The sequence below is a fragment of the Teleopsis dalmanni genome, chromosome 2, assembly GCF_002237135.1.
Source record: "Teleopsis dalmanni isolate 2A chromosome 2, ASM223713v2, whole genome shotgun sequence".
In the NCBI taxonomy this organism is placed as follows: Eukaryota; Metazoa; Arthropoda; class Insecta; order Diptera; family Diopsidae; genus Teleopsis; species Teleopsis dalmanni.
The window spans coordinates 41,599,006-41,620,838 of record NC_051847.1 but is presented as its reverse complement, the minus strand read 5'-3'; the positions used below and the strand labels follow the sequence as shown (position 1 = coordinate 41,620,838).

Sequence of the window (21,833 nt, the reverse complement as noted above, 5' to 3'; positions counted from 1 at the left end):
AGCAAAATCACTTTTTATCTCTTTTAAGGTTTAGGCTGCATAGCTTAGAATTTTTAATATTACAAATTTTATCATTGAATCTACTCCAGTTTCAGTTTCTATGTGCAGTTTTCTCTTCATATCTCAGATAAACTTTTGCATATTCGTATTTAACTTCTTTTGATTTCAACAAAAATGTATCTTTTGCAGTTGAGTACGTGTACTGCTCTCCGGTGTTACTAATCATATATGCATGGTTGTGCAAATGTCAAAATCATTGATGTACGAGTACGTCAAATTTACTAAAGAGAATAGTAAATTTGATAGAACACTTTTACGCTATGACATATCCAAAAGAAGTAAAAATAGTCAGAACCCCCGCATCGAAGGATACACTATTCAGAATGTCAAGGAAAGTAAGTTGTAACCCTCATATCCCTTGCTTTCTTTTTGTGAAATGAGAAAGTCTCTATTCTGAGAAGCTAAAGAATATTAAAATTAATTACTTATAATTGAGAACCTTCTTTTATTTTTCGTAAACTGGGTTATATATTTTACGATTCTGAATTACAAATATTATTCTAGTAATATACAGTCAAACCTCTCTATAGCGAACCTCCCTATAACGAATTCCTCTCTATAACGAAGTTTTGTTTAACACACAGCGTTTGTCATATATTTAAACCTCTCTATAGTGAACCTCTCTATAACAAAACTCCCTATAGCGAATTCCTCTCTATAACGAAGTTTTTTCAGGTATGCAGGTATCGTCTGTGCATCGAAAGTAGTCGATCTTCATGCAAGTACCTATTTTAGTGGTTCATTTGATCTGTCATATGATTCATGTAAGTCATATGATATTATCCGTGGTATCATAGTGAGCCGTTATATATGCATGCTTCAATATATGTTAATAGTATATTATTCTCTTATACACATATTTAAAATAAAGAAATAATTGCACGTGCGTTAGAATTAAGTCAATATTTTTCGCATATCAATTAACCAATAGCACGAGTCTTATAACTAAATGAGTTCTATGTACAAACAAGTCCAGATGGTTTCATTAACCTTCTGACATCATTACATTAAAATATTATAATTTGAAGAATGCTCCAGTTAAATAATTTATTTCATTTGAATTATTTTAAAAATTGGTTTGAGCAGTACTTGTAATTACAGTAGAACTGATAATAATAATTTCTTAAAATCATTTCACACACGTTCTAATAAAATTCATTAAGCAACATATATGTATTTATTTAAATATAATACAATATATTTTGTAAATACAAACTAATTAAATGGAAATAAACACGAGAATCAAATAATTCAATTTTTTTTTTGTCTTACATAATGGTAAAATACGATTTGACAAAAAGATTGTAGGGTTTTGAGATTGTCGGTATATTCAGACATGATTTTAAATTTATTTTGTTTAACGAGTTTTTATTTATATAATTAAAACTTACTTAATATAAACATGGTCAAAGAAATCATAATGATAAATTTGGGCTTTGAATGATCTCGCACTCGATCTTGTACCATGCGATTAAATATACCCAAAAAAAAAATACAAAAGCTGGAGTCAGAATAATAAATTAATGAAATAGATATATTCACTCGTATCAACCGTTATTAACCATCCAAAATAACCTTCATCCACACGTACATACACTTGCATACAAGTGCAATACGCAGAAACCCCTTCACTTCAACTAACACAAATTAAATACTTGAAGTTGGACGACGAAATAAATTATTAAAATCGTTTTTCTCTCTTATTTTTCTCAAGCCTTCGTTACTTATCAAAAATTATTGCATTTATATATAATACGAATATTGTTTTAGGGGATACGTAATGTCTTCTTATTCCCTAAAAACAATATTTAGAGTATATTTATTACATTATATTTAAATGTTTAACTAATTTAAGTAAATAATACTTAATAAAATTTTCTTTAATTTTTGGGACACTTCATAACAAAATCCGAATCGAGAGGAACGTGTCGTTAGTCATGTGTAAAAATGAAAACCGAGTACGAGGAGTATTTTCATCAAAATAATAAATCTCAATTGCGTAAGATTGGAAACTTTTTTCGTACCAAAAACAATTATATTCATTTTAAAAAAAATGTTTTGAAAATTATAAAATAAACAATTCAAGTTACGAAAACTGTTCTAAAATTAAATAAATAATTGATATTAAAAAAAATACTTGGCAGAAAAAATGAAGATGAGATATGTAAAATCTTCTCATCTTCAGAAGTCACGCAATTCTTACTGTATACTTTCCTAAAACACAATTTATTTGAAGTAGCTGACTGCTGCGAATTGTTCAATTTGGACCACGAAAGTGTTGTGATCTAATAAAAGTCTTTATCTATATCTTCAAGAATCTTACCGCTTTATCTCCAGTTCAACTGTTGTAAATTTTAATGCAACATCCAAGAATATCGGACAAAATGGTGTCTAATTCAGAAAATTCTTCTGCTTCACACTTGTCGAAGATGCTCCTATATCCAAGTACCTATACGAGGTGGATACTGATAAGTAAACAATTTGAAGCTCGACGTCATGGGGCCACAAAAGATGTAACTGTAGCGCCTACTACAAATTTAAATGCAGCTTAGCTGTCTGAGAAATTTACAATAGCGTGGAGTCGAAAATGGAAAAGAATGAATACATATCAGAAATTCCATTTTACTAAGCTTGATATTTTAACATAGACGATCCCGTTTGCGAATTATGTTAATCAACAAAGTAAATCTTGATGCTGTATCTTTATTAAATTAAAAATTTATTTTATCTTCCTAAACAAAGGAAAACTGTAGAAACTGATAAAATTTTAGTGAGACTAGTCTAAACAAAAAAGAAAACAAAGCTTATTCTTGTTCTTGTACAATTAAAATAATTTTCACTGGAGTCCACTTAGCGTTGGCAACGTTTAAAAATTTTTCGGGATATATAGTTTTTTTTAAGACCGGGATGGTATCGAAACGATTATTAACTTTAGTTAAAAAAAAATTCCATTCAAATAGAAAGAAGCCAAGTCAAGTAAATACGATGATGCATGATACTATAATAACAAGAACAAATCAATCTCACAATTATTGTGAAACTTCCAAATAACATTCTTTGTCCACAGTCTAACCTTATGGGTTTGAATGTACTGTGATCAATCTACGCTCAATCGAAGTAATCAATCATTAATTTGAGTTTGCTCTTTTTAAAGCGAAATCTTATCTGCTTTGGCTCTTCTGATCATTTTAAGACCGCACTCATCAATATTAAACAGAGCTTTCTCTTGATAGGCATTTTAGATATTGCGCAGAAGCATGGACTGTACCATAAAATGACAAAACGGTACTAAAATTGTTTTACAGTACTACCGTACGTATTCGCCGGAATTTAGAGAGCTCTATGTGGTAACATTTTAAAGCAAAACTCACTTAATCATATCATGAATGTCTAGGTTTGAACGTATAAGAAGTGCCAGTTGGAACAAAACCGTATTTTTGGTGTAGTTATCCAATTGTAGATGGTCTAGTCGCACTCGAAATCCCGCTAAAGCAATGAATTATATTCATTTCCATATATACTTTTTAGCATTCTGTTGATTTCTGTTTCACTTTTTCCCAATTTGAAACAGAATTCTTTCTATCTTGTAAATAATCGTATCTTTAATGTTGTAAATAAACATTTGATAGTTTATATATTAATAGCATAACACTTTCAATATGTACAACATTTAAATAAAAGATCAAGGATAGTAGACGAAGATATCAAAGGTTAGCAATTCACCATTTCCAGCAAAATCTTTGAGGGCATCACAATGAGCAATATATGCCTCTGAGTGGAAGTGCTGATAACCCATCAGCACGCGTCTTCTTAACCTAACCTAACCTAACCAAAAAATAATATTAATAAATATTGTTATTGTTTTTATTGCAGATGAAATATTTTCGGATATATTTATTAACAAGTCACCTGTACCAATATGCCTGATAAGTATTGCGTATCTATTATTCGTTTTGAAAATTGGTCCTGCGTTCATGCGAAAACGTTCCCCATTCAATGTAAGAAAACTAGTTATAGCTTACAATATTTTGCAAATTCTACTTAATGGATTAACAGTTATAGTGGTAAGATGTATACATTAAGATGCAAGATCTATTAATATATATATATATATTGTATATTTACTTTCTATTTTACTTTAATAGGCGGGTTATATTCAAATGAAAAAGCCATACGATTGGCGTTGCATCAGACCATTGCCCATGAATCATGCTCTGAAACGGATGGAACTGTGCCTAATGATTGGTTATTACTTTTTAAAAGTATTAGATTTTGCAGATACAATATTTTTCGTGTTGCGGAAAAGCTTTCGACAAATATCTTTCCTGCACGTTTATCATCATGCTATAATGGTGATATCTGGTTGGCTGTATGTGGCTAAGTATGGCGAAATGAGTCAAATACTATTTGTAGCAATACTGAACGCTTTTGTACATTGTGTTATGTATGGATATTACCTGATTTCAATATTGCAACCAAAAACTGCTAATAATATCTGGTGGAAAAAATATATCACTCTATTACAGTTATGTCAATTTATTTTAATATTTTCAAACAATTTGTATACATTAATATTTGTACCTAATTGTGAGACACCAAGAACATTATTGTGGCTATTCGAGCTTCAAGGAATTATTATGTTCATACTTTTTGGTAATTTTTATCGAAAAGCATACGTAAAGGGAGCCAATAAATTAAAAGGCAAAAATATATGAATTTAAAGCAAACTTTATAAATGTTTTTTATTGACACAAAAACAAATTAGTTTTTAAAAGTATTAAAATTATATATATAACAAATAGACAAATAGATTTAATACGAAAACTTCCTTCAAAACTTGAAAAACTGTTCTGAGTTTCTATGAATTCCATGGTTAAATCATGTCATCATTATTCGAGTTTGCAAACACAAACGTTTCAATTTGAATACTTAATATATTTGTGTAAATTAATTATTTATTTATTTTTTGAATTTCTGCTATGTAAATTACTGAATTCTAAACACTATCAATAATTGAATACACTCTAAAAAATTTCTAGTAATAGTAATTAAACATTCAATATTGGTAACTGCGTGTACATTCTGACTCTAGATGTTAGTTTACACATATAAACTTCACTCTTTCTTTTTAACTTGTATTAAAAAGAATAACTTTTAAACTAAACATGAACACTTTAAATTTAAGTAGAACTATATTGATGTAACATACAGCTCAATAGCTATAATTCAAAGCAATAAACTCTCCTTCAGTGAAAAAAGTGCTATTTGTGCTATTTGTTTTGTGATCTATTATGTATACTTACTTTATAGTATATGACATAAGCCAAAAGCCGAAAGTTTAACTGAAATTCCAAAAATTTTGAAATATTTAAAAAATTTGAAGATCGGTATTAACAGATATCTCTATCCATATCGCTGCTTTTATACTACCAATAATTTGATATTATGCCGTAAAACTTTATCGAAAAGACTAACTGATTCCAATTTGTTGAAAAAAATTATTATTTTCCAAACACTGTATTTTTTGGATATATCAGTAGGTATGAATGGACCAAAGGCAGATTATAATTTTATAATAGAATTCCGCAGAATAGTAATTTTGCGGAATTTTATTCTGCTGAGTAAGTTTCTGTAGCTTTGACTACTTATGAAAAAAATCGATTAGTTATCGCTTCCAATTTGACAGGCACGAGTTCTAAGCCCGGCACTTGCCGTCCAAACAAATTATGTACGGACTATAAACTAATTAAGAAATTCGAATATTTCCCAAGACCACTGATGATGAGTACTTGACAATACTCGAAACAGCGTTTATGGTCAGCCAAATTTCAATAAATTAACTAAATTTTTGTGTTTGTTCTTTCTTTCTTTGCTATTCGAACCCCTATAAATTTTGTATAACAATATAAGTTTTACATCTTGCTTGATGTATAAATAAATAAAAATATATCATGCACTAATTGATATGACTCTTATTAAAAACATATTACAAACAATGTCACGAAGTAATAAGAATACTGAGTCATTGTGAAAAGTGTACAAAAATGCATAATAAATTCACAAACTTATATCAATGCACTTATTTAAATTTATTTAAATACAAATTATAAAAATTTTAATTATACGAACCCATAGTAAAGGTCGCTTCCTGTAATAAGCTTAACGCATTAAAGCGAAATTTTACATATCAAAAAGTACTCACAGTTCGGTTTAGTTCTTCAATATATTAAGTTCAACACTGAGTGTAATGTTTCTGATAATATCGCATATTTTACAACAAATTAAGGAATGGGACGAACGACACGCCGGTAATCAAAATCCAATTTGGAAAATAAGTGAATTTTTTTAATAATTATATTTTATATTAGTGAAGACAACAACAAACTTACCAATTGTGGGTTCACCAGTACAAGTTATTGTACTAACGGTTGCTTACATTATATTCGTCCTCAAAATCGGACCCTACCTGATGAGAAATCGTGAACCATTTAATGTGAAGTGGTTAATGCAAATCTATAATGTTTTCCAAGTTTTTATAAATCTTTATTTAGGAGTGATGGTAAATTAAATAAAAATGATATTTCCGCTGCAATAAAGCATTATTATTATTTTTCAGGGTTTAAGGCTTCTCTGGGTACCTGATCATCATAACCCTGGTTGCATAACAAGCTTGCCAGATACACATAGATTGAAGTCATTCGAAGGCCATATGATATATTTATATGTATTCGTTAAAGTAACCGACTATATGGACACAATATTCTTTGTGTTGCGTAAAAGCTTTAAACAGATAACTTTCTTGCACGTTTATCATCATGTCCTAATGGTTCTTTCAACAACTATGGTTACACATTATTACGGTACTGGTGGCCATCAAAATCTTTTTGGAGATGTCAACGCATTTGTACATGTGATTATGTATAGTTATTACTTTTTGAGTGCTTTAAATCCAAACATTAAAACTTCTAAGTGGAAAAAATTTATTACTAAAGCTCAAATTGTCCAGTTCATTATAGTTATAATCCATCAGTTATGGCCTTTACTTATCGTTAAAGAATGTACGTATTCTAAGTTTTTACTGTTATTAAATTTGTCACAGGCGATAGTAATGCTCATATTATTTAGTAAATTTTATATTAAAACTTACATTAAGAAAAATTCTAAAGCCAATCAAAACATTAGCAAAAAAACTACGTAATTATTCAGAAAATTGTTATAATACTAGTATTTAAATATACGTCAAAAAATTTATCATATTCTGTTTATATATTTTAAAATAATATTTAATTTCCATGTTTAGATATACTAGGTCTTCTTGTCTTGCAAGGTCCTCTCAATTGATAATTAATTGACATTATTTATTAATGTTAGATTAAGTAAGTAATAATAATTGAAATACATGCTCAGTAACAAATATTTTGCCTTAGTTTGTTATTAGAAATATTTTCACATTCAGAGCACAAAAAACAAAGTTGATCTTTGAACTACTTATCTGTCTTAGAAAATGTAGGAACATTCTCTAGATAAGTTTCGGTTTCAAAGAAGCTGTACTACATGTTATATTATGATAAATTCAAACAGTTATGAAAGCAAATGTTTGATGACTATGTATGAAAGTCTGTGTCCAGAGCTGTAATATGTCGTCCTTGATGGTTACTATATCGACGATGGAGCATTATTGGTAAAAATGAATCTCATAAAAACAACCCTTTTATTTAAGAGAGAAGTAAATTGCAATCTGCTAAATCACATCCTAACATTATAGTATATATCACATACATAAAAATTGCTATAACAAGGAAAAGTCAAATCGCAAAGATATTATTATTAAATCACGAGGTTATAACTCACTTAGCTTATGACAAATTGTATGAAGAATTAGATCGAACTTAATTATATGTGAATTGCATACTAAAGACCCAACTTTAAAGCCTACGAAAGATATGTTTATAGATTTATAATAGATTGATAATAGATTATTTTGTACTTAATAACTTTTAAACAAATTAAATAATATTATTAATAATATTATTTTATTTAAAATTTGAAAAAATCAGTTTCATGTTATATTTAATTACATTTTAGGGTGTAATTAATTTCTATATGACTATTGGCATCACTTTTTTCTTTGAATTCGACATTTTACCCTTATAACTGCTAAGACTGTTCCTTTTTTCTTGTGCTTTTCTTGATTTCGTTCTTTTGTTTAAAGAAGCACCTCTCTTCTTTATTTACCGATATTGTTCGTGCATAGTACTCATATCTGCTGACCATAAGGTCGTTTTATAAATCATTTCTTTGCAGCATTAGTCTTTCAACACTTCTCATCGCACCACAACAAATGACATCTTCTGAAACATTGTGAAAGCGATGAGATGTATCCGCATTGTCTACCAAAACTATGGAAATAGAAATAGAGTTAAACGATGAGTTGACAAGCAGATGAGTAAAATATCACCAATGATTACAGCTTGGCAAGTATAAGTTATTTCTGTGTACAGGAACGTGTGTTTTTGGCGTTACTAAATCGTATCCATATCTTGGCTGCGATATTTGTACAACTGAACGATCATACATCTAACACACTGAAAATGTTTCATATCGTTACTTTAATATTACCAACAATTTGATAATATGCCGTAAAATTTTATCGAAAAGACTAAGAGGTTCCAAGTTATTGGCAAAAATGATTATTTTTGAAACCCTTTAGGATAGATATAACATATTTATATGTATGTATGGATAAGACGGATAATAATTTTTTAAAAAAATTCTGTGAATGATCAGTGAAACAATAATTTAATAGTTTTATATAAGGTTTTAATTTTTTAATTCTAATTCAATCACTAATTCATATTATTCTTTTTAAAAACATGTTACAAACAATGCCACGAAGTAATAAGAATACTGAGTCATTGTGAAAAGTGTACAAAAATGCATAATAAAGTCACAAACTTATACCAATGCACTTATTTAAATTTATTTAAATACAAATTATAAAAATTTTTATTATACGAACCCATAGTAAAGGTCGCTTCCTGTAATAAGCTTAACGCATTAAAGCGAAATTTTACATATCAAAAAGTACTCACAGTTCGGTTTAGTTCTTCAATATATTAAGTCCAGCACTGAGTGTAATGTTTCCGATAATATCGCATATTTTACAACAAATTAAAGAATGGGACGAACGGTACGCCGGTAATCAAAACCCAATTTAAAAACCAAGTGATTTTTAATAATTATATTTTATATTAGTGAAGACAACAACAAACTTACCAATTGTTAGTTCACCAGTACAAGTTATTGTACTAACGGTTGCTTACATTATATTTGTTCTCAAAATCGGACCCTACCTGATGAGAAATCGTGAACCATTTAATGTGAAATTGTTAATGCAAGTCTATAATGTTTTCCAAGTTTTTATAAATCTTTATATGGGATTTATGGTAAATTAAATTGAAATGACATTTCCGCAGCAATAAAGGATTATTATTTTTCAGGCTTCACGGCTTCTCTGGGTACCAGATCATCATAACCCTGGTTGCATAACAAGCTTACCAAATATACATAGATTGAAGCCACTCGAATCACATTTGAACTACTTATATTGTTTCATTAAAATTACAGACTATATGGACACAATATTCTTTGTGTTGCGTAAAAGCTTTAAACAGATAACTTTTCTACACGTTTATCATCATGTTCTAATGGTTCTTTCATCAACTATGGTTGTACATTATTATGGTACTGGTGGCCATCACACCGTTCTCGGAAATCTCAACGCATTTATACATGCTGTAATGTATAGTTATTATTTTTTAAGTGCTTTTAATCCAAATATTAAAACATCGAAGTGGAAGCGGTTTATTACTACAGCTCAAATTGTCCAATTCATTATAATAATAGTCCATCAGTTATGGCCATTACTTATCGTTAAAGGATGTACGTATCCAGTGATTCTTCTTTTTTCAAGTTTATCACAAGCGACAATAATGCTCATATTATTTAGTAAGTTTTACAATAAAACTTACATTAAGAAAAATACTAAAGTCAATGGAGATAATTATAAAAAAACCACGTAAATGTAAGTATGGAGACATCCATAAATAAATTCAGCGTATTCTGTTTATATCTTCTTTTTTTAGAGGGTCCTCTTCTAGTACGAACATTTTTTAATTTAATTGAAAATCAATGATAATTAATTGACATTATTAATGAATGTTAGTTTAAGTAAGTAATAATAAATGAAATAAATGCTCAGTAACAAATATTTACAGAGTTGCTCAATATGAGGCTGTAAGACTCAGTTTTGCCTTAGTAAGTATGTCATTAAAAATATTTTCACATTCAAAGCAAAAAACTCAAAGTTGATCTTTGAACTACCTATCCACCTTAGAAAATGTAGAGTTTGTTATCTTTTATCAGCTTGTGGCATGATTTATTGTACATATATCAATCATACTTGAATAATTATTTACAGCACCCATTCTGGATCAGGATAAGCTTATGTCATATTGTAGTATAAGAATCTTTACTGTAATTTTAATACGATAAACCTTACCAAAATATAGTCGCACAATATTCGTTACCCTCAACCTAAACGCAAAACATTACTACAACTTTGCCTGACTCGAAACTTATGAGGAATAATTACCAGAGACAATAAAAAATTTTATACTATTCTCTAATCGCAACCCTATGCGAAATGGATCAAATTATTTGATCCGCGCAGAATATACAATTACATCCGTAATCAAAAACGATTTTGATCAAAATATCAATTTGTTTCGTTACAATTTGAAGTCATTAAACTCATAGAAAAACAGCCTTCTCATGTAAGAGCGAAGTAAATTGCAATAAATTAAATTACATTCTAACATTATAATATATGTATCTAATATATATATAATTGAAATATCGTGTGTAGGCGTGCAATTCCTAAGCATTCTGTCCAACTGATTGTCAAAAAAATACATTCGGTGAAAATGTAATACCATTCTGAGTATTTAAAAAAAAAAACCAAGAAATATTGATGTACAGATATTCCCTAGAGACATCTATGTATTGATAATTATTTTCAATGCTCACTGTCTGCCAACAATATCGGAATGGGAAAATTAGTTATTCAATTGGTAAAAGAGTTGAACGGCAGAAGAGTTAAGTATTATCAATGATTGATTGCTTGGCGGCTATAAGTTGTTTCTATGTACAGACACTAAGTCATATCCGTATCCTGGGTATGATATTTGGACGACTAAACAATCGTATATCTAGCATACTAAAAATATTTTTGTCATCAATCACTGATTAATAGGATTTCGTGTTAAATAACCAGAAAACATCAACGTAGCCTTCTTATTATCGTACACTCAGAAAAATAATTTGGTTAATTTAACTAGATGTTTACTTAATTTCAAGTCAAAATATTCTAACTCGACTCATCATATTGATTCAACCATACCACATGTTGATTTCTCTATATTCTTTAACACAGAAGCTAAAATTTTTCTAACAAAATTATCTAGTCAATTGAACTAATATGTGGTTAGAGCATATTTTTCTTAGTGTGGTGTATGAATCTTTTGCAACATATATCATACTGAGCACTACAAAAAAGCCCATCAGATTCAGTCCCTTGTTAGAAGTAGATTCATATAGGCTGAATTTTTAGACCGTTAGCTCAACAACTCGATCTGATATTTGTGTTAACATCCACGAGGCGGGTCAATGGTTTAAATATCCTGTAGACTCGGGATTTCTGGTCATATTGTCTTTTTTATTCTATCAGCATGTGTACATAAGTTAGGATGGAGTTAAATAAAGTTGCCTAGATACGGATAGTAACATGGCATTATGGTATTTCATGGCGGCTATAACAGACATCACGGTTTAGTTGTTTAAAATAGTTCTACCCAACTATATATTAGCAAAAGTAAATCTATTTTTATAAAATTTTTGTAGTAACATCAAAAAAATATGCAACCAGTTAAATATAAAATCCCATTATCATTCTTATGCAAAAATTCGCAATTTGAAGCTCGACAGCTCAAAAACTAAATTATGAGGGGGAATTACATGGGGGAAGGACGAACACAGTTTGATAAAACACCAAATATTTTTTATTCTACACAGTATTTTGTTACATATAATTTTTATAATTATTGTGACATTAATGATTAAAAACAAGTTCGGTTAGTTAGCCGTAACCATAATATCTTTCAAAATTCAATCATCCGGATCTCCAATTTATATAACTTCTTTATATATGGTAGATCCTATATTTTTTATTACCAAAGGCAGATAATAATTTTTTAAAAGAATTCTGCAGAAGAATAATTAGAAACATAAAAAAATGTTTTCTATGTGCATCCGGCTATATAACAAGCTTACCAGATGCATATAGATTGAAGTCATGAGAAGTCCATTTGACCTATTTATATGCATTCGTTAAAGTAACCGACTATATGGACACAATTTTTTTTGTGTTGCATAAAAGCTTCAAACAAACGACTATAGTTACACTTTATTATGTCACTGGTGGTCACCACAACTTTTTCGGAGATCTCAACATATTTCTACATGTGTTTATGTATAGTTATTATTTTTTGAGTGCTTCAAATGCAAACATTAAAGCTTCTAAGTGGAAACGGTTTATTACTACAGCTCAAATTTTCCAGTTTATTATAATAATAATCCATCAGTTATGGCCATTACTTATCGTTAAAGGATGTACATATCCTTTAAGTCTACTTCTTTTAGGGGTATCACAGACGATAGTACTGCTCAAATTATTTAGTAAATTTTATATTAAAACTTACTTTAAGAAAAGTGCAAAGGACAATGCAGAGAAGCTTATAAAAACTTCTTAGAAATACTGAAAATTGTAGTATATAGGAATTTAGAAAAATATACGGGTATAAGAAAACAAATAAAAAATTAAATGTATTTTGTTTAGAAATTTTAAACTAATGTTTAGTCTTCATGTTTAGATGCAACATATTTTCTTTTTTTAGGCGGTTCTCTCAAATAGAAACATTTTCCAATCTAACGGCACTCAAATAGCTGATCAACAATTCACACTGTCTACATATTAAGTATTAGTTGATTCATAGTGGCTGAATTTTCCGACCATTGGCTCAATAACTAAATCTATTTTAACTTGTGGGTGCAAACCCAGAGAATAATTCTACTATCACGAATGAATAATACATTTTCTTGAGACCTACGCAGAAGACGTCTATGATCGTTCTTTTCAAATTGAAGAAAATAAAAGTATCCTAGGTAAAAATAGTAGCAAATATTTCGTTCAGTAGAGTAAGGCACCGGACCACGTTTATAAGTTTATTACAACTATGATATATAACCGCATGACGGAAATCACAGATTGTTTATTTGGAATAGAATCATCCAGTACATTACATTTCCCTGATGGTAGGCACGTTAGCCTAAAGCTTAAGCATACACTGTTAGAGATCAAAGCTCTACGCAATACATATATTATATTACAGTGCGTTTAACTCTTTAAAAAAAATAATGGCCTTAGAGATATTATAAACTTCAGGCAATTTAATAGACGCTTCCTTTCATTCATTGTATCCTTTCTTTTGTTAGTGAGGATTCCCTGGCGACTGATTTTACGCAAAAGTACCAAAAATCCGCCTTGAGTTTATAACTTACATTGTGACCGAAAAGTTTCCGGAAATAAATAAATAAAACGCAAAATTCTTAATCTTCATCAATATTTATTTTATCTCCTTCAAAATATGCTCCATTAGAAGCGATACACAAATGCCAACGTTTCTTCCAATCATCAAAACATTTTTTATAGGCGCTTTCCGGTATGGCTTTGAGTTCCCTCTGCGAATTCTGTTTTACGTCTTCTATGGATTCAAAACGCGTTCCTCTGAGTGGTAATTTGAGGTTGGGAAACAGGAAAAAGTCACACGGTGCAAGATCAGGTGAATACGGTGGCTGTTCGATGGTATTTATTGAATGTTTGGCCTTAAAATCGTTGATAATGTTGAACAAATTGAGGTGAATCGGAACAAGCCGGGCGTTGACACGTCGCATACACAAATTGTCCACCAAAATCAAACGAGCCATCTCACGACCGATGCCTAGCTCTCGTGCTATCTCTCTAACACTCACATGAGGATTTTTGAACACGATTTCCTTTGCCTTTTCAATGTTTTCGTCGGTGGTAGAGGTCGAAGGTCGTCCAGAACGCGGCATGTCTTCGACGGTCGTACGACAGTCCTGAAAGGCTTTGTACCACTCATAAACTTGAGTTTTCGATAAAACTGATTCCCCATAAGCCTTTTGTAGCATTCGCAACGATTCTGCACACGAAATTTCGTTCGAAAAACAAAATTTGATGCAAACTCTTTGTTCAATATTTTTTTCCATTGTTTTTTTCGCAACGCACTACTGAGGTGAACTGGTTTCAACAGCTGCCGTAAACGAACTGTCCGACAGATCGCGCTCATTTTTGGCATAGTAATTAAGGACAGTGCTGCCAAAACTACATAAACTTAAAATATCGAAAAATATACAGCGCGCGAATTTTAAATGAGAATTTCCGAAAGCTTTTCGGTCACAATGTATTGTACGTATTTTAGTTTTTTATACAGTGGGCACCAGATAATTATGTAGTTGTGTCATGTGAAAGTTTGCGGCAACTGAGATTGACAAATTGCTCTATGTCCGCTATCCCGGAGGCATGCCTTTTATTACTTACCTGTAATATGTAACTAATATATTAACGATGTTCTCATGTTTACTCTATTGTATGTATGAGTATGTAAAACTTTTTAAAAAGAAACTTTAAAAATACTAAGTGTACGCACAAATAGCAAAGGTCACACACTATTTACAAAAAACTTTCGGTATATTTCGGCTTATCAAAGACAATATATTGTAGCTCAGAAAATATTCACAGTTCGGTTTAGATCTTCAACATATTAAGTCCAACAGTGAGTACAATGTTTCTGATAATATCGTATATTTTTAAACAAATTAAAGAATGGGACGAACGATACGCCGGTAATCAAAACCCAACTTGGAAAATAAGTGAATTTTTTTAATAATCATATTTTATATTAGTCAAAGCAACAACAAACTTACCAATTGTGGGTTCACAAGTACAAGTTACTGCACTCACGGCTGCTTACATTCTATTTGTGCTCAAAATCGGACCCTACTTAATGAGAAATCGTGAACCATTTAATGTGAAATTGTTAATGCAAATCTATAATGTTTTTCAAGTTTTTGTAAATCTATATATAGGAGTGATGGTATATTTATTTAAATGACTTTTACGCTATTAGTTATAAAACCTTTTATTTTTAGGGTTTTAAATTTCTTTGGGTACCTGGTCAATATAATATTGGCTGCATAACAAGCTTACCAGATACACATAGATTGAAGTCGCAAGAAGTCTATTTAAGTTACTTATACTTTTTCGTCAAAATTACAGACTATATGGACACAATATTCTTTGTGTTGCGTAAAAGCTTCAAACAGATAACTTTCCTACACGTTTATCATCATGTTCTAATGGTTTATGTAGGGAGTATAATTATAAGATATCATGGGACAGGTGGTCATCAATGCCTTCTGGCAGACCTCAACGCATTTATACATGTTATTATGTATAGTTATTATTTTTTAAGTGCTTTAAATCCAAACATTAAAACTTCTAAGTGGAAACGGTTTATTACTACAGCTCAAATTATCCAGTTTATTATAATAATAATCCATCAGTTATGGCCTTTACTTATCATTAAAGGATGTACGTATCCTAAGTTTTTATTATTATTAAATTTATCACAGGGAATTGTAATGCTCATATTATTTAGTAAATTTTATATTAAAACTTATATTAAAAAAAATACTGACGTCAATCAAGATAAACACATAAAAACTTTGTAAATATATTGAATATCTTAAAAATAGGTAGATCTAAAGAAATATATACGAAAAATTAAACATGTCAATAAATAAATTATATTCTTATTGAAAATACAAAACTGATCTTTGTCGTGATACATCTTTTTTCTACAGGTCCCCATTTAGTAGCACCTTTTCATTGCTGCAGTACTCAAGCAATGGACAATTATTTTGTCAACTAACATTGCCTATATATTAAGTAATAGTTCGAACATTACGTTTCTAAAACCTACTTCTAAATAGCCCTTTAAAATGAGTTATATATTATTTATCTGATACACATTAAAGCAACAAAGATTAGGTGTTTTACGCCATGAACCTAAACTTGTAAACTTACTTTTGTCTCAGCTGCTTTGTTATTAGAGAAAGTGTCGCACTTGGAATGTAGAAAAAGCTACAATTTATGGGTTATCCAGATTACTATATAAACTATAAATAAACGTCTAAACTATATAAGAAATATGCAAACAGAGTTAAGAAAAAATGTATGAAGTTATAGTTCCAGTTCTCGCTACCATGCTACAAAAGTTACAGGGTCTAGTACTACCCCGATTCAAATAAATTTACATAGCATGCACTACATTACGGAATACACTACTTACAGAAAGGTTAAATTCGTCTCTATATAACCTAAGTTGTGAAAATTTGACATGTATCAGTCAAAGACTTTAGACGTATTAGCCTAACATCATTTTTGCTCAATATGATAGATAGGGTGCTTTACTTACGATCAACTGTGGAACGTTTTCCGATTTCAGAATATACACGTGCGTACCTCGAAGCGATGAGAAATATACGTGAGGTCAATTATACTGTTTAAAATCGGTCTATTTTAAACGATACTTACTGGCAGCCGTTTTTGATATAAAAAGGGGTTTTCAATTATGTTAGTACAAAATCTATCGAAAATTCACTAGGCAAAATCGGTCCGAAAATGAATAATAATGTTTGGAATTATTCAGACTTCACTAGGCAGTACATCCATAACTGAACATATTAATATAAGAACACATCAGCTAGAACTGACTGTTAATTGTGAATAATATTCCCTGGCTTAATAAGCGATATTATAAAGTCGAGTCTACTGAAAATTAGCACTTCTATCGCAAAGTGTTGAGTAAACTTTAACTTGACAAATACTGAACTGACGCCATTTGCCACCAAAATCAACATTTCTACCTTCAATCTCCCTTGGATTAATCTATATCTGACCCATCTTTATGTCCTGAAAGCTACTTTACGGTTATATTTCTTAACCATGAAAATGATATCTCAATTTTCATGATTAACTCAAAAATGGACTGCACAGAAGATGCAGCTGTATTATCGCCATTTACAGATACAAATTACTCTATTTGACTACAAAATAAAGCTATAGAGAAAGGAAATGGTGTAATTATAAATTTGAAATCGGCGGGCTAAATCAACTTACAGACTTTAATCTGTTATATGTTAAGTTCCCGTCAAAAGAACATTGAAAAACAGGCAGTTTAACCATACTGTTACTTCTATAGACGTTTCGCTAAGGGTACTGGTATCTGTTTCCCTATGGACCGTTTGAGGAAGCACCTTTCTCATCTTCCTGTAGTTTAGCTAATAATATGTAGAACCTACACAAAACATGGCAAACGTAATAATAAATTTAATCACAATATAAATATTATTTTTTTTATTAAATTTATTTTCAATAGCATCATATTGAACAAAATTCCATTAATTAATTTTTCTAATTTAGTTTGTCTTTCTAATTAAATAATTCAAGCAATTGAAACAATTTTATATTTATTTTAATGAATATAAATGTTGTGTAATAATACTTGGAGTACAATCACACTTACTATTCAGTATATAATTAAATTGCAAAGAAAAACAACAAAACTTAAAATAATTTAATCATTAAATAAATTTAATATGCAGATTATTTTATTTAAAATTAAAAGAATGTTGCTTGTTTTCATTTAAAATACAATATACCAAACAGTTTCGCTCAATTTTAAATATTTTTATTTAACGCCACTACCTAAAATTTAAAAATTTAAAAAAAAATTCTCCAAATAATTGATTAATATTATACAACTATTTTATTATTTAAATATGAAATGGTATATATTAAAGTAATTAACTAACTATTATCTATGAAATATATTACATGATGATCATGCCAGGGCTATTAAATAAAACATCTTTCGTCGTTTTCCTACAATTATAAAAAAAAACAAATTTAAACTGGCCTCAAATGGCTCGTTTTGGTCAAAAATCAAAGATGAGAAGCAAATGACTCATTTTTGCATACAAAATCTCAAGCAAAAATGAGATCCATTGGATCTCATTCTGTATAAATGAGTACCAATGAGGTTAGAATGAGATTCAAATATTATCCAAATGTAAATGAATTGAACATACCCTAAATAAAAGCTTTTTAGTGCTTATAAACAAGTTGTTTAAGTCATAATCATCATTTTAGTTCTACATATTACAATAAGAAATCGAAAAACTGATATTTTAATATATAATATAATATTGCGTTATAGTATTATTAAAATGTATTACAAATGTTTTGAATAATAACATTATTCTCTCCTTGTAGGAAATATTTTTCTAAGCGTATATGCAACTTATTCGAAACGATTTAAAAAAATGCTAATTATAACGACCTATAGGTCGCTGTTAATATATTTAAAGATTTATTTTAAAAGATATATATAATAGCTCAAAAAATATTCTCGTTTATTTTAGTTTAATTGTTCAAGATATTAAGTGCGAACAGTGAATGCAATGTTTCTGATATTAACGCATATTTTTAAACAAATAAAAGAATGGGATGAACGAAATTACGGTAACCAAATAAAAATTTGGAAAATCAAGCAATATTATTAATAATTATTTTTGTATTAGTGAAAACAACAACAAACCTACCAATTGTGGGTTCACCAGTACAAGTTATTGCACTAACGGTTGCTTACATTATATTCGTCCTCAAAATCGGACCCTACCTGATGAGAAATCGTGAACCATTTAATGTGAAATTGTTAATGCAAGTCTATAATGTTTTTCAAGTTTTTATAAACCTTTACATGGGAGTAAGGGTAAGTTAAATAAAGTTGACTTTTACGCATTAGTGAAACTATATCACCTGTTAGGCTACCGTTTTTCTTTGGGTCCCCGATCAGTATAACCCTGGTTGCATAACAAGCTTACCAGATACACATAGATTGAAGCCACTTGAAGCCCATTTGACTTACCTATATTGTTTCATTAAAATTACAGACTATATGGACACAATATTCTTTGTGTTGCGTAAAAGCTTTAAACAGATAACTTTTCTCCACGTTTATCATCATGTTCTAATGGTTCTTTCATCAACTATGGTTATACATTATTATGGTACTGGTGGCCATCACAACGTTCTCGGAAATCTCAACGCATTTATACATGTTATTATGTATAGTTATTATTTTTTGAGTGCTTCAAATGCAAACATTAAAACTTCTAAGTGGAAGCGGTTTATTACTACAGCTCAAATTGTCCAATTCATTATAATAATACTCCATCAGTTATGGCCATTACTTATCGTTAAAGGATGTACGTATCCATTGACTCTTCTTTTTTTAAGTTTATCACAGGCGACAATAATGCTCATATTATTTAGTAACTTCTACATTAAAACCTACGTAAAGAAAAGTTCTATCAGTGAAAATAAGCACATAAAAACTTTGTAAGCACATTAAATATTTTAAAAATAGATGGATCTAAAAAATAAATGCGAAAAATTAAATAAATAAATGATGATATATATTTTATTTAAAAATTTAGTATGAACTAATTTTGACATTCAATAGAGAATGTTTTCGATGTTATATGCCATAATTCTGGAAGAGACTTATTTATCTCAGTGGCTTCGTAATTAAAAAAATGTTCATATATGCAGTAAATTACTCGGTGATCTATAAGCGATCTATCAGCTAACGATGCGCTTTGAAAAATGCTCTGTTTGATACTATTTATGAACAGGAAACATAATATAATCATTCTTCTTCGAATAGAAAGAAAATCAAAATATCATCGTCGATACTGTTCACACCACAGCTTTAATGGTCTGGATGGCTTTTAGCTTTTTGTTCCATATGTTGTATTGTCGAAATGTCATCCTTTTGTAAGGTAAGTTTTTAATCTTTATGTTTTCTCTAAATCGTGAAATTTAACACATGTACTCTGAAGAATTTTTAACGAACTTTTCGTAAGCCAAGTTTTGTGTGAGCAAATCGATAATGACCTTAACCTTGGATATAAAAATATATAAAAAAATAAAAAAATAAATACATAAAAAAATTATTTTTTTTTTACAGCTATGTATATTTTTTCAAGCCTGGTAGTTAAAAGTGGACTTAAACTATATAGAATTAAGACCAGTAACCAGTTAAATACGAACACCATACAATTTTGATGAAATTAAAAGGATGGGTCGCAACTGATCTGAGATATGCTGCTGAATACATGTCACTAATACTCTGACTTTGAAACAAAAATTTCAGTCTCTATCCTGCCAGAAAAATTTGGAGTTGGGATCTCCAGGACGTGACAGGTACGTCTTTCACGCTGTGATATGGGCGATATAGGCAACCAGAATAATACAATCTTGTACAATTCGTTAAGGCTCTATGATCGAAGAGGAGTTAATGGTACCATGATAAAAAAAAGTACAACTCGTCACATAAATATCGCTATTCCTATAGATTGTCAGATGACCATAAAAACAAGCAAATCCAATAGAATAAAATCAAGGATTATTATGAAATGTTGTGTTTTACTGATGGACATTGAACACCACAATGTTTTTTATTTCTTGGGTTTATATTAAAAATTTTGAATTGCACATAAATAAGACTGATTCATTGATGCAAACCCCGATTTATAAAGTGTTTAGGAGTATAAAAGACTTCATCATCGGGGTGGCAAATGATTTATGGACTAATTACAAATTTTGTAAGGTTTCCAAAATCTTCGATCAAACAGGAATGACAGCAGTTCGTATTATTATTGAACTACTGACTGGGTAGTGTGCTATTATACCGCTGCTTCAATGGCAAAAGACCAGATCGTTTCAGTTTAAAATATAGCATTGCAGAAGCAAAATATCACGCTTATAAAAATTTATAGAGAACGGAATAAATAATTATCAGAAGATACCAGATCTGGAGATTATGGTAAGTGTTGGAGTATATCCATCAAGCTGGACAAGCTTTTAGTGAATTACCAAACTTGTATGGAATAACGCATTCTTTATGTGAAATACTACAATTTTTAGGTTATAAAATCTGGCCTTTTCCATTAAATAAATTATTCAATTCATGCAACTGCAGAGAACACACTTGTAGTTAAAAAAGTGTGTTCCAAAAAAGCTTAAAAAGAAAAATTCTTTCTTAACATAGGTAAATCACCGTCGTCCAATGTTATACCCCAGCAGAGAATAGAAAGAACCTGGAAGAGAAAGAAGAGTTCTACAGCCAATTTTAGATCTAACACTGCTAGAAGCGAATCGCAACGATATTATGCTTTTAATGCGAGCTTTGAATGCGCAGCTGAGACCAGACAATGCAAATTACGAACATATAATGGGCAAGCATGCATCTGAACTTAAAAGATCGAATGAAGTCAGATTTCTCTTCTTCCTCTTCCCTCACAAATCCTGTCATAAGGTCTTCTGGATATTGCCACGAAGTGACACTGCTATTCAAATTGACAGCATTTCTATCACCTACAAAATCTTTAAGGTAGTGAATGATGTCCGCTATAAGCGTAGCATAGATGTTAGTAATGAACACCAT

At 29.9% G+C, this 21,833-nt stretch overlaps 3 protein-coding genes across 5 annotated transcripts; all 3 read left to right on the top strand.

The window, feature by feature from the left end:
* The first annotated feature begins 6,274 nt into the window (after positions 1 to 6,274).
* LOC119684363 (elongation of very long chain fatty acids protein F-like) lies at positions 6,275 to 7,293 on the top strand. Its single transcript, XM_038098391.1, has 3 exons — positions 6,275 to 6,368; positions 6,429 to 6,619; positions 6,677 to 7,293. Exons 1-3 carry the CDS (start codon positions 6,308 to 6,310, stop codon positions 7,256 to 7,258), a joined length of 834 nt encoding a protein of 277 aa, XP_037954319.1. The 5' UTR covers positions 6,275 to 6,307; the 3' UTR covers positions 7,259 to 7,293.
* A 1,862-nt stretch (positions 7,294 to 9,155) lies between these two features.
* Positions 9,156 to 10,309, top strand: LOC119683445 (elongation of very long chain fatty acids protein F-like). 3 transcript variants are annotated; one of them, XM_038097121.1, is made up of 5 exons: positions 9,156 to 9,258; positions 9,316 to 9,506; positions 9,561 to 9,857; positions 9,915 to 10,144; positions 10,206 to 10,309. In XM_038097121.1, the coding sequence occupies exons 1-4, from the start codon at positions 9,198 to 9,200 to the stop codon at positions 10,140 to 10,142; spliced, it is 777 nt and encodes a 258-aa protein (XP_037953049.1). In that variant the 5' UTR covers positions 9,156 to 9,197; the 3' UTR covers positions 10,143 to 10,144; positions 10,206 to 10,309. The 3 variants fall into 3 exon arrangements, with proteins under 3 accessions (XP_037953049.1, XP_037953045.1, XP_037953048.1); XM_038097117.1 differs by having other exon boundaries at positions 9,561 to 10,144; positions 10,206 to 10,307; XM_038097120.1 differs by lacking the exon at positions 10,206 to 10,309 and having other exon boundaries at positions 9,561 to 10,192.
* An 8,474-nt stretch (positions 10,310 to 18,783) lies between these two features.
* On the top strand, positions 18,784 to 19,727 carry LOC119674378 (elongation of very long chain fatty acids protein F-like). The gene is made up of 3 exons (XM_038085513.1): positions 18,784 to 18,844; positions 18,904 to 19,094; positions 19,149 to 19,727. The coding sequence occupies exons 1-3, from the start codon at positions 18,784 to 18,786 to the stop codon at positions 19,725 to 19,727; spliced, it is 831 nt and encodes a 276-aa protein (XP_037941441.1).
* Positions 19,728 to 21,833: the final 2,106 nt, after the last annotated feature.